This window comes from Osmerus eperlanus, chromosome 7 (genome assembly GCF_963692335.1).
Source record: "Osmerus eperlanus chromosome 7, fOsmEpe2.1, whole genome shotgun sequence".
Lineage (NCBI taxonomy): Eukaryota > Metazoa > Chordata > Actinopteri > Osmeriformes > Osmeridae > Osmerus > Osmerus eperlanus.
Window position 1 is genome coordinate 2855374 of NC_085024.1, and position 13190 is coordinate 2868563.

At 49.3% G+C, this 13190-nt stretch overlaps 1 protein-coding gene across 1 annotated transcript; it reads left to right on the forward strand.

The window, feature by feature from the left end:
• The first annotated feature begins 108 nt into the window (after positions 1–108).
• nod1 (nucleotide-binding oligomerization domain containing 1) lies at positions 109–12149 on the forward strand. The gene is made up of 12 exons (XM_062466509.1): positions 109–345; positions 1039–1256; positions 1400–1574; positions 2911–4726; positions 4992–5075; positions 5429–5512; positions 5639–5722; positions 8151–8234; positions 8323–8406; positions 10136–10219; positions 10404–10487; positions 11606–12149. Exons 2-12 carry the CDS (start codon positions 1065–1067, stop codon positions 11676–11678), a joined length of 2844 nt encoding a protein of 947 aa, XP_062322493.1. The 5' UTR covers positions 109–345; positions 1039–1064; the 3' UTR covers positions 11679–12149.
• The last annotated feature ends 1041 nt before the right edge of the window (positions 12150–13190 follow it).

Consider the following 13190-nt stretch of genomic DNA (forward strand, 5'->3'; position numbering starts at 1 on the left):
TTTATTCAGTAAGCCTATATCGCCCAGTAAAATGTAACTGTAAATGTTTGTAATGTATACGGAATACCGCGCGTGTTGCGCAAGCCCAGGCAGAAGTGTCAATTCTTCACTTCCTCAAACCATTCCTAAAGGTTAACGACTTCTTAACCAGTCACGACGATTCCATCCTACAGTTATATATGTCATTTGTTTATTGCCATACTGTAGCCGAGATTAGATGAGACCTGTGCCTAGGTACAGTGCCTATATCCGGATTTTCAACTGTAGAAGTCAAAGCGAGCGAGCGAGATTCATACGCACTGAGACAGCGCCGACCACAACAATGCTTAAAACGAGGGCTTAAAGGTAAGTACCACAAAGACTCAACTTGTTTGAAATATGCCGTGTTTGTTTTGGAAGTAGTAACCTATTCAGGGTAGGGTACATGTTTTACAAAATAACTGTCACGTATGTCTCCTCAGTCCTCAAACAAAAAAGTGTGTTTCCTCTAAAACAGCGGAGGATTTTTCCCCATTATATTGTGGTTACCTTTCTCATTTCAAAAACATGATTTAAAATCGAAAATGATCCTCGTTTACAAATTATTTATTAAATAAATGGGAAGGCAAGTACTGTAATAGTGAAGCTGGCTAAAACCTAAAATCCTACTTTTTTCTCACGCATTCGCCTTGAGGCACATGCATTTCAACCATTTCTCACGCTCTCACGCAACACCTTGTATTTGTCACGCTGAGAATTAAGGGATAACTTGCCCCTATATACAATTAATGGACTAGGCGCAGGCATACGGCGAGAGGTAAGTTTTCTGCTGAGTTGATAGTTGTCTCGAGTTAAATGCCACCTACCAGCCAATCAGAAACACCACCACCCCTCCCTGTTGACAGGTAGGCTATGGTCATCTCACTCCAAACTTAAGATACAACTTGAGAGTCCTGCTTCTTACTGAGGGGCTGAAATAAAGTAGCCTTACTGAATTATAAGGTGGTCTGGGGACCTCTTGTGGACAGTGTTGTGACTGCTGTTTACTATTGATTACAGAACACGTTACAGAAATAAAACGAGATATGCGTGTGAAGGCATGTGAGGCCACCGTGCCTCAACTGATGTCTACCGTGCAGCTTCTCACGTGGAACCGCGAGCTCCTGGTCTCACAGGTGAAGAGCACGCAGTGCATCCTGGACAACCTGCTGAAAAGCGGCTTCTTCTGCCAGGAGGACGTGGAGACGGTGCAGCCTGCTGTCACAAAGGCGGACCAGGTGAGGTTACCGGGCGACAGCCGTCGATTGCGAATAGCCCAACTCATGTTATATGATGCATGGACACGGTGTGAGAGCGTGCCTGGGTATGAACGATAAATGGACAACACTAATAAAAAAAGATACATATGTGTATTTTGCAGGTGCGTAAAATCTTGGAGCTTGTCCAAAGCAAAGGAGAGCCGGCCTGCGAATATTTCTTATACATTCTCTACAAAGTTTACGACGCCTACATCGACCTCCAGCCATGGCTTCAGGAGATCAACTATCAGCCACCGGACTTCATACAGGAGATACCCGTGGTCAACACAGACCCTAGTAAGTACATCAGCCAGTGTGTCAGCATTTTACGTACGCCCCTGATTTCATGGCTGTATTATTTCTGTGTTTACTGGCCCCATACCTGTGCTTAACCTCAGTGTCTCTCCCTCAACCCAGACAGGTGGTTAGGGTTAGAGCTAACCCTGTTCTGCTAGCCCCCAGTGTCTCTCCTTCACCCCAGACAGGTGGTTAGGGTTAGAGCTAACCCTGTTCTGCTAGCCCCCAGTGTCTCTCCTTCACCCCAGACAGGTGGTTAGGGTTAGAGCTAACCCTGTTCTGCTAGCCCCCAGTGTCTCTCCCTCACCCCAGACAGGTGGTTAGGGTTAGAGCTAACCCTGTTCTGCTAGCCCCCAGTGTCTCTCCCTCACCCCAGACAGGTGGTTAGGGTTAGAGCTAACCCTGTTCTGCTAGCCCCCAGTGTCTCTCCCTCACCCCAGACAGGTGGTTAGGGTTAGAGCTAACCCTGTTCTGCTAGCCCCCAGTGTCTCTCCCTCACCCCAGACAGGTGGTTAGGGTTATAGCTAACCCTGTTCTGCTAGCCCCCAGTGTCTCTCCCTCACCCCAGACAGGTGGTTAGGGTTAGAGCTAACCCTGTTCTGCTAGCCCCCAGTGTCTCTCCTTCACCCCAGACAGGTGGTTAGGGTTAGAGCTAACCCTGTTCTGCTAGCCCCCAGTGTCTCTCCCTCACCCCAGACAGGTGGTTAGGGTTAGAGCTAACCCTGTTCTGCTAGCCCCCAGTGTCTCTCCCTCACCCCAGACAGGTGGTTAGGGTTAGAGCTAACCCTGTTCTGCTAGCCCCCAGTGTCTCTCCATCACCCCAGACAGGTGGTTAGGGTTAGAGCTAACCCTGTTCTGCTAGCCCCCAGTGTCTCTCCTTCACCCCAGACAGGTGGTTAGGGTTAGAGCTAACCCTGTTCTGCTAGCCCCCAGTGTCTCTCCTTCACCCCAGACAGGTGGTTAGGGTTAGAGCTAACCCTGTTCTGCTAGCCCCCAGTGTCTCTCCCTCACCCCAGACAGGTGGTTAGGGTTAGAGCTAACCCTGTTCTGCTAGCCCCCAGTGTCTCTCCCTTTACCCCAGACAGGTGGTTAGGGTTAGAGCTAACCCTGTTCTGCTAGCCCCCAGTGTCTCTCCCTCACCCCAGACAGGTGGTTAGGGTTAGAGCTAACCCTGTTCTGCTAGCCCCCAGTGTCTCTCCCTCACCCCAGACAGGTGGTTAGCGTTAGAGCTAACCCTGTTCTGCTAGCCCCCAGTGTCTCTCCCTCACCCCAGACAGGTGGTTAGGGTTAGAGCTAACCCTGTTCTGCTAACCCCCAGTGTCTCTCCCTCCTCCAGTCAGTCGCTACTGTGAGAAGTTGAGGCACGAGCTGCGGCGGGACACCCGCTTCATCGCCTCGTACTCCCATAGGGAAGAGACGCTGCTGGAGGAGTTGTACACCGACACCCAGATGGAGCTGCTGGACGGACACAACGAGAGCCTGGGCTACCTGGAGAGCCTGGATCAGCTCCTGGGGGAGCGGGGGGTCTTCAACCCAGAGGCCGAGACAGTCTTCGTGACCGGGGACGCCGGTGTGGGCAAATCCCTCCTCTTGCAGAAGGTCCAGAACCTGTGGTCGAAGAGAGAGCTACGGACGGACGTCATGTTCTTCTTCAAGTTCCGCTGCAGGATGTTCAGCACCTTCAAGAAGACGGACGAGATCTCCCTCAGAGACCTGCTCTTCAAGCACAACTGCTACCCGGACCAGGACTTGGACAACGAGGTGTTCGGGTACATCCTTCGCTTCCCGGAGAAGGTTCTCTTCACATTTGATGGCTACGACGAGGTCCAGGGGGAGCTGGATCTGGTGAATGTGCCGGAGGTGGTCTCGCCAGAGGATAAGAGCCACCCTCTCCTGCTGCTCATCAACCTGCTCTGTGGGAAGCTCCTCAAGGGCTCCCAGAAAGTCCTGACCGCTCGGACGGGGACAGAGGTCCTGGCAAAAGTGATCCGCAAGCGGGTAGCTCTCCAGGGCTTCTCCCTGGCCCAGCTGAAGACCTACACGTCCCTGCACTTCAAGGAACAGGAGCACAGAGACCTGGTGTGGGTCCAGCTGGACGCCAGCCCCCACCTTTGCGGCCTGTGCTCCACCCCCCTGTTCTGCTGGATCGTCTTCAAGAGCTTCAAGCACCTGCACACCGTGTACGACGACTTCCAGCTGCCCGAGACCTGCGTCACGCTCACCAACATCTTCCTCCTGCTGTCCGAGGTCTTCCTCAGCCGCTCGGCGCTGCCGCCGGCGGGGATGCTGAAGAGGAGCACCAGGTGCGCCGCCGAGACCTTCCAAGCCGGATCGCGGCGGCTGGTGGCGTTCGCCAAGCTGGCCTTACTGGGCTTGGAGAGGGGAGGCTTCGTGTTCAGCCTGGAGGAAGCGGTGTCCTGTGGGCTGGCAGAAGCAGACTTGCACGTGGGCTTCCTCCGGCCAGTCGGTTGCTACGACGGGACCGGTTCCTCGGACGCGTTTGAGTTCCTCCACCTCACCTTGCAGTCCTTCCTGGCGGCCTTTTCCCTGGTGCTGGAGGAGCAGGCTGGGGTGAGCTCCACGCTGAGGTTCTTCACAAAGTGCAGCCGGAAGAAAGACACTCCCTGTTTACCGTGGGCCTCCTGTGTCCGGAGATCCTCCAAGCCCAGAGGAACAGATCCATTCAAAACCAACGACCACTTGCAGTTCGCCAACCTCTTCCTCTGCGGGCTGCTGGCCAAGGCCAACGCAGGCCTGTTGGAGCACTTGGTGTCCCCAGCGTTGCTGGACAGGAAGCGCTCGATCCTCAAGTCCTACCTTTCCACCAGCGTCAGGTGCCACCTGCGAGGCCTTCCTGTCCACACCACGGACAACGAGGGCAGCAAGGTGCACGTTCTGCCCAACTTCCTGTGGATGCTCAGGTGCATCTTCGAGACAGGAAGTAGAGAGGTGGCTCAGCTGACAGCCAAGGGCATCACGGCGAGCTACATCAAGCTGGGGTACTGCAACGTCTACTCTGGCGACTGCAGCGCCCTGAACTACGTGCTGCAGCACAGGAAGAAGAGGCTCGGCGTGGACATGGACAACAACAACATCAGCGATTACGGAGTCAAGCAGCTGCGGCCCTCGCTCAGTACCATGACTGTGGTGAGGTGAGTAACATCCTGCTTCAGAAAATATACATGAATACTACAATTGTACAGTTGGTCACCCCACGGAAAATATTTTCTATTAACTACCACATTTATACAGTTTTTCCCTATATACAACAGAATATATATGAATGAATGAATATCCCATATGGGATTATATGACACATCAATAGTCAAACCAAAACTATGCTCAAATGGTAACAGCTGGTCCATACGGGACACATCTTTTGAGTTCAGCCAATCCAGCTCCACGTGTCTCCTGCAGGTTGTGTGTCAATCAGATCTCCGACAGCAGCGTTGAGATCCTGGCTGAGGAGCTGACCAAGCACAAAGTGGTGGAAGTTTTAGGGTAAGGGACTTGTGGGACTTATGGGGAGCATTGGCCTGCAGATCAAGAGGTCGCAGGTTCAAATCCCCGTGTTGAGATGACTACCTGTATGAATATGACTTCCTGTGTGAATATGACTTCCTGTGTGGTGATGACTTCCTGTGTGGTGATGACTTCCTGTTTGATCATGACTTCCTGTGTGATGATGACTTCCTGTGTGATGATGACTTCCTGTGTGGTGATGACTTCCTGTGTGGTGATGACTTCCTGTGTGGTGATGACTTCCTGTGTGATGATGACTTCCTGTGTGATGATGACTTCCTGTGTGATGATGACTTCCTGTGTGATGAGCATCTGTATTGTTTTCACTACAGACTCTACAAGAACCTCATCACCGACGTGGGAGCTGAGCTGGTTGCTCAGATGATCGAGGAATGTCCGAAACTACGAACAGTCAAGTAAGCATGATTTGATATCCTCATACTTTGCGGGTCTAGTATTAAACCTCGTAACTGTGACTGTAATGGGTAATCAACTGTACAGTGTGATTACCTTTCATGGAAGTGCTTTTTGTTTCTGTTCAGGATTGGCAGCAACAAGATCACCAGTGTGGGAGGGACGTACCTGGCCCAGGCCATCCAGAAGAGCTCCTGCATTTTTGATGTTGGGTAGGAGAACATGACACTGGTCTGGTGATGTTGGGTAGGAGAACATTAGACTGGTCTGGTGGTGTTGGGTAGGAGAACATGAGACTGGTCTGGTGATGTTGGGTAGGAGAACATTAGACTGGTCTGGTGGTGTTGGGTAGGAGAACATTAGACTGGTCTGGTGGTGATGGGTAGGAGAACATGAGACTGGTCTGGTGATGTTGGGTAGGAGAACATGAGACTGGTCTGGTGGTGTTGGGTAGGAGAACATGAGACTGGTCTGGTGATGTTGGGTAGGAGAACATGAGACTGGTCTGGTGGTGTTGGGTAGTGTGGAAGAAATTGCGATTTCTGGTGTGCTTACATTATTCACTAATCAATATAACTAGTCATTGGATACTAGTTAGTATGTTCTCATGTAAGCTTGCTATCTATGTGTCAGGGTTAATAGATGTTCGTGATCAGGAGAAAGTACTGGGTAAACGTCCTTTGTCATGACTACAAGGAGAGCGCCAACTATGATCTCTCTAGTCTGAGTGGTCATGTGTTGGGAGCTGTGAATCTCTTCCTCTGAGACTGTTGTAACGTCATTACTGCCTGACTGTCACTATCTATGTTTACATTCCTGTGCCCTATAAAAGATGGTCCTCCGGCTTTCAGAGCTGAGAGAAAAACATGATTGAGACCTAAGCCTGGTGTTGTGTTGTCATTTATTGTCAGAGGTCTGGTTGTCTCTCCCAATCTGCAGATTGATAATACTTATTAAAATCCAGAACTCAACTGAACTTAGTCACTCCGTTTATGAAGAGACGGACAAAACACTTTCTTCATCAGTAGGAGAACATGAGACTGGTCTGGTGATGTGGGTAGGAGAACATGAGACTGGTCTGGTGGTGTTGGGTAGGAGAACATGAGACTGGTCTGGTGATGTGGGTAGGAGAACATGAGACTGGTCTGGTGGTGTTGGGTAGGAGAACACGAGACTGGTCTGGTGATGTTGGGTAGGAGAACACGAGACTGGTCTGGTGATGTTGGGTAGGAGAACATGAGACTGGTCTGGTGATGTTGGGTAGGAGAACATGAGACTGGTCTGGTGGTGTTGGGTAGGAGAACATGAGACTGGTCTGGTGATGTTGGGTAGGAGAACATGAGACTGGTCTGGTGATGTTGGGTAGGAGAACATGAGACTGGTCTGGTGGTGTTGGGTAGGAGAACATGAGACTGGTCTGGTGATGTTGGGTAGGAGAACATGAGACTGGTCTGGTGATGTTGGGTAGGAGAACATGAGACTGGTCTGGTGGTGTTGGGTAGGAGAACATGAGACTGGTCTGGTGGTGTTGGGTAGGAGAACATGAGACTGGTCTGGTGATGTTGGGTAGGAGAACATGAGACTGGTCTGGTGATGTTGGGTAGGAGAACATTAGACTGGTCTGGTGATGTTGGGTAGGAGAACATGAGACTGGTCTGGTGGTGTTGGGTAGGAGAACACGAGACTGGTCTGGTGATGTTGGGTAGGAGAACACGAGACTGGTCTGGTGATGTTGGGTAGGAGAACATGAGACTGGTCTGGTGATGTTGGGTAGGAGAACATGAGATTGGTCTGGTGGTGTTGGGTAGGAGAACATGAGACTGGTCTGGTGATGTTGGGTAGGAGAACATGAGACTGGTCTGGTGGTGTTGGGTAGGAGAACATGAGACTGGTCTGGTGATGTTGGGTAGGAGAACATGAGACTGGTCTGGTGGTGTTGGGTAGGAGAACATGAGACTGGTCTGGTGATGTTGGGTAGGAGAACATGAGACTGGTCTGGTGGTGTTGGGTAGGAGAACATGAGACTGGTCTGGTGATGTTGGGTAGGAGAACATTAGACTGGTCTGGTGATGTTGGGTAGGAGAACATGAGACTGGTCTGGTGATGTTGGGTAGGAGAACATGAGACTGGTCTGGTGATGTTGGGTAGGAGAACACGAGACTGGTCTGGTGATGTTGGGTAGGAGAACACGAGACTGGTCTGGTGATGTTGGGTAGGAGAACATGAGACTGGTCTGGTGATGTTGGGTAGGAGAACATGAGACTGGTCTGGTGGTGTTGGGTAGGAGAACACGAGACTGGTCTGGTGGTGTTAGGTAGGAGAACACGAGACTTGTCTGGTGATGTTGGGTAGGAGAACACGAGACTGGTGTGGTGGTGTTGGGTAGGAGAACATGAGACTGGTCTGGTGGTGTTGGGTAGGAGAACATGAGACTGGTCTGGTGGTGTTGGGTAGGAGAACATGAGACTGGTCTGGTGGTGTTGGGTAGGAGAACATTAGACTGGTCTAATGCTGTGACCTGCTCTGAATACTGTCAGTAATGTTGATTTCTAGGATGTGGAGGAACACTGTTGATGTGCTTAAGTGTTGGTTTCCAATGCCTTGTTGGTAATATGTCCTGTCTGTAATGTATATTTCTAGGATGTGGGGGAACACTATAGGAGATGAGGGAGCCGTGGCGTTTGCAGAGGCCTTGAGGCATCACCCCAGCCTGACCAACCTGAGGTGACATCTACTTTCACTTATTTCTATTTCCTCTGAAACACAATGGAATCTGATTGGTTATACCGCCATTGTACCCACCTCTCTTCAGCCTCTCAGCCAATGGCATTACCTCAAGGGGGGGGAGGAGCCTGGCCCAAGCATTGAAGGAAAACACGGTTCTCAGGATCTTCTGGTGAGACGCTGTCCTCCTCTCCACCCTTCATCCTTATCCTTGCTAGTCTTCCTTATTGTACGGGTGTCTGTAAACTAGCTACTTTGGGTTTTAACCTGTTTACGCTCCTGTTTCGCCCGCGAGACAAAAATGCTGCCTCCCCCTTCCTCAGTTACGACGCACTAAATTCTAAAAAATATATTTTTTAGACGCTACACATGTTATACATCGTTGGAAAGCTACGATTCTTGTGCTTCCATTGAAATAAACCAATTCAAGATCAAGTCGCAATAGCAAGCAAAGTCAACGTCTTTTTCCGGTGAACATTCCTTCAACAATGCCAAAGAAAAAAGTTGTACTCACCCTAAGTTGTTCAAATAGGTCCAGGTGTGCAAATCATGCCATCAAAACTTGATCTGCGTAAGTCCCAAGGGTTCAAAGTATCTAACCATGTAAAGTAATTCGTCCAAATACAATGTTTTACGTTCATGAATAGCCATTATCCTTTGTTTCATTATGCAAGTTAGCCGACGGAAGAAACAACTTGTTCACATAAAAGTGTTATTTTCTCCGATTTATCAACGGAGTATTTACAAAATGAAGGTCTCAAAATGTCCGTTGAACCCTCCCCTTTTGATTGACACCTTGTTCGACCCAATAGGAGCTTCCATGCCCCGTTGACAGCCCTCTAAAGCCAACTAGGTCTGTGCGTCCTGCCCCCCCCCCGCCCCCCCCCCCCACACTCGTTCTAAACAAATTTCTCGAACTGGCTTCGACTGGCTCTGAAATTAGCTCGTTAGCCTTGTAGCTGACAGCTAGCTGAAAATGCCAATACCTCATTTGTATGCGTCTGTGGAGCCTTCAAAATAACAGTCGATTGCGCAATATGGTTGACAGAATCAGTGTTCTTTGTGCGCCAATCCTTGGAATCAGATAAAGCACTCCAATGTGTTCATGCTTCAGTTTTTGTGTTTCAGTATTACTAATTAGGGATTTAGCTATTATATATGATATTTCTAAGTACCAGAGATGGGCCAGAGATAACAATTATGAAAAATAATACCTTTTTATTTGACCTTGACCTTGGTTACAAAGGGTCATTTTGGAGTCTCCAAAAGACCCTTTTAGAAAATTCCTGGATGTACTCTTATAAAAACATGTGTCAAATATGAATATATTGTGGTATTATGTTTGACTTTTGATTTGAATTGGGTAAGGCTTCAACCTGTGGTCCAATTTAGTCTTCCAGATAATACCTACCACCTCTAGGCCTCTTCAGGCCTCTGTTTTCAAAACAAAATCTAGGCGGAAACAGAAATTTTCACTTTCCTTGTGTTCAAGCTTCTATTACTCAACACTAGAAGGACTGACAGGGGTCCTGACAACAGGGGACATAACTTCAGAGTGTCAGCTTTCAAAAGAGATCATTTACATGCATGTACTCCAAATGGTTCAAGAACAGCTTCCAATTTACTTTGGGTATGCTGTTTAGGCGTTTTCAGGCAAATTTAACAGGAACATGAAAAGGTTAACAGTCAGACTAACTATGCTGTGTTACAACAGTCTAACTCTTGTCTTGTAACAGTCAAACTAACTATGTTGTGTTCTAGTCTAACTCTGTTGTGTTCTAGTCTAATTATGTTGTGTTCTAGTCTAACTCTGTTGTGTTTTAGTCTAAAGTGTTGTGTTCTAGTCTAACTCTGTTGTGTTCTAACTGTCTAACTACAGGTGTGTCTTGATGTTATTGTAGGCTTGTGCAGAATCAGCTGACTGATGATGTGGCACCAGACATGGCAGAACTAATCAAAGCCAATACAGGACTCTCACACTTATGGTAGGACCCCCCCCCCCACACACACACACACACACACACACACACACACACACACACACACACACACACACACAGTGCAGCCGCACACTGTCCTGTCTTTCTTTACTGATCTGTCCCAAGAAATGGCCTTTAAGCAGTGCATGCTTCTGGTTGGTCTGTGTTTCTGATGTCTGGTTTCCTTCAGGCTCATCAACAACCAGCTGACTGTGGCGGGAATGCAGATCCTGTCTGATGCCCTTCCCCACAACACGGCCCTCAAAGAGATCTGGTGAGGGTTTAGTATTATTATATCATCATCATATTATTCTCATAAAATGTTCATTTAATGTGTTAATTTAGCAGATGCTTTTATCCAAACCTACGCACTGGGGTTGGATTCGAACCCCAAACAGTTTGATCTACTTTCAAATGCTTTAACCGCTAAGCTGTACCCGTCCCATTACTTGTTTAATGATATCTTTGAGGGAGGATCAGGGTAGGTTCACACAGTTACCCCCCCTGTCAAACACCTTCTCTGAACACTGCTGGAGGCTCCCTCAGGAAGTACTCCCAGCGGCACAAGGTCTCACGGCCACCAGTGAGCCCCCAGAGACGTGTTGCTTTAGTTTTTCCCACCTTAGTGAGTCTGTCTCAGTTTACTGATTCGTGTTGTCAGCTATGTCTTGTTTGGTCTCTGTCTTGCGTCCAGTGTTTGTCGGTTGTTGTATCTGTCTAGATGTGTCCATGTATGTGAGTAACCCCGCCATGGTCTTGTTGTGTATCAGTAAAGTCCCTGTTGTCACCTCGACTCTTGGGTCCATCCCCCGCACCTACCCCGTGACACAATGCCCTTGTCTTTACTACGCTACCCCGTGACACAATGCCCTTGTCTTTACTACGCTACCCCGTGACACAATGCCCTTGTCTTTACTACGCTACCCCGTGACACAATGCCCTTGTCTTTACTACGCTACCCCGTGACACAATGCCCTTGTCTTTACTACGCTACCCTGTGACACAATGCCCTTGTCTTTACTACGCTACCCCGTGACACAATGCCCTTGTCTTTACTACGCTACCCCGTGACACAATGCCCTTGTCTTTACTACGCTACCCCGTGACACAATGCCCTTGTCTTTACTACGCTACCCCGTGACACAATGCCCTTGTCTTTACTACGCTACCCCGTGACACAATGCCCTTGTCTTTACTACGCTACCCCGTGACACAATGCCCTTGTCTTTACTACGCTACCCCGTGACACAATGCCCTTGTCTTTACTACGGGCAGGTAGTGGTAGCAGCATGTTATTTCAGTTTTCTGTCACGGTTTCCACCAAACTCTGTACTGTGGGGTTTTCGGCTTGTTCCTGATTCGTCGTGTGGTGCGTGTCATGTCACCCGGCAGTGTGAAGGGGAACAGCGTGAGCCAAGAGGAAGAGGCGTTGTTCAAGGAGCAGCCACGGCTCCGCTTCCACTGAGGGGATGTGGCGAGCGTGGACTGAGCATGCTCCGAGCGTGGACTGAGCACGCGCGGAGCGTGGACTGAGCACGAGCGGAGCGTGGACTGAGCATGCTCCGAGCGTGGACTGAGCACGCGCGGAGCGTTGACTGAGCACGCTCGGAGCGTGGACTGAGCACGCTCGGAGCGTGGACTGAGCACGCTCCTAGCGTGGACTGAGCACGCTCCGAGCGTGGACTGAGCACGCTCCGAGCGTGGACTGAGCACGCGTGGAGCGTGGACTGAGCATGCTCCGAGCGTGGACTGAGCACGCTCGGAGCGTGGACTGAGCACGATCGGAGCGTGGACTGAGCACGCTCCGAGCGTGGACTGTGCGTGGACTGAGCATGCTCCGAGGAGAGCCAGGGGACTGGATGCAGTTCTGCTTTTTAAATGATCATTGTTATCATTATATGTATCATTAAAGTATATGTGCCTGCAGTGCAGTCTGGGGTGAAAAGGAGGGGGGGGGGCGAAGGGGTTGGGGGCTGAGATGAAAGCCGAAGCCCCTGTAAGCAGGATGCCATCGTTCGTCTGAAACAGGTGTGTTGGAGCAGGGAAACATCTCGAGCAACCCTGAGGACCAGGGTTGAAGACCTCTGCTCTGCAGGGAGTGTCTGTGTGGCAGGTCCAGTAGGGTTGAAGACCTCTGCTCTACAGGGAGTGTCTGTGTGGCAGGTCCAGTAGGGTTGAAGACCTCTGCTCTACAGGGAGTGTCTGTGTGGCACGTCCAGTAGGGTTGAAGACCTCTGCTCTACAGGGAGTGTCTGTGTGGCAGGTCCAGTAGGGTTGTGCAAGCGAGAGGAAGTTGAATGTGTTTACACAGACTGGCAGACACCACGGAAACTAACCAACACTCAACCACACCAAGCTTTTAAAAGATCTGCTCTTTTAATTTCATTTTCTGTACATATTATTTTGTTGTAGTTTTTGTTTGTTTGACATAAATGGAATGTTATAACATATACAGTATACTGTGTGTCTAAAAAATCTCTTGAAATAAAAAGATGAATGTTTTCTAGGCATGTACTGTTGGGTGGGTTACAGAAGTATCTTAAGATGATGAGCCACAATAAAAGTTTTTTTTATTCTCAATCTCTTGATGACATCTTTCATTCAAGTTAATCTCTTTCGTTAATTCTCTTCGTTTTCGAAGCATTCATCTTCCTGCCATTGTGTGCATGTGTAGCTGGTGGGATTTCATGTAATTGTTTTGTCTTATCCATGTTTGCAGTAATGTTCAAATGTTATGTTAACGCAAACAAGGATAAGGCAAAAGAATGACATGAAATCCCACCAGCTACACATGCAGCTACACATCCAGTCAAGCTCTACCCTCTCACACGCTAGGATCAATACAGGATATTATTGATAATTGTTTTGCCTTGATCACCCTCTCCCTGTCAAACAAATCCCATTGTTCTGTTACTAAGGGCAACAATCGTCAGGTAAACACCATTTGACCAAGGTGGTTGTGGATAGGTGTCGACCC

Excerpts from the sequence above, each read along its gene's own strand:
- nod1 (XM_062466509.1), top strand. The coding sequence starts at position 1,065 with ATGCGTGTGAAGGCATGTGAGGCCACCGTGCCTCAACTGATGTCTACC. Across the intron at positions 5,076-5,428 it reads AAAGTGGTGGAAGTTTTAGG|ACTCTACAAGAACCTCATCA; the intron begins GTAAGGGACTTG and ends TTTTCACTACAG. Across the intron at positions 8,407-10,135 it reads ACGGTTCTCAGGATCTTCTG|GCTTGTGCAGAATCAGCTGA; the intron begins GTGAGACGCTGT and ends ATGTTATTGTAG.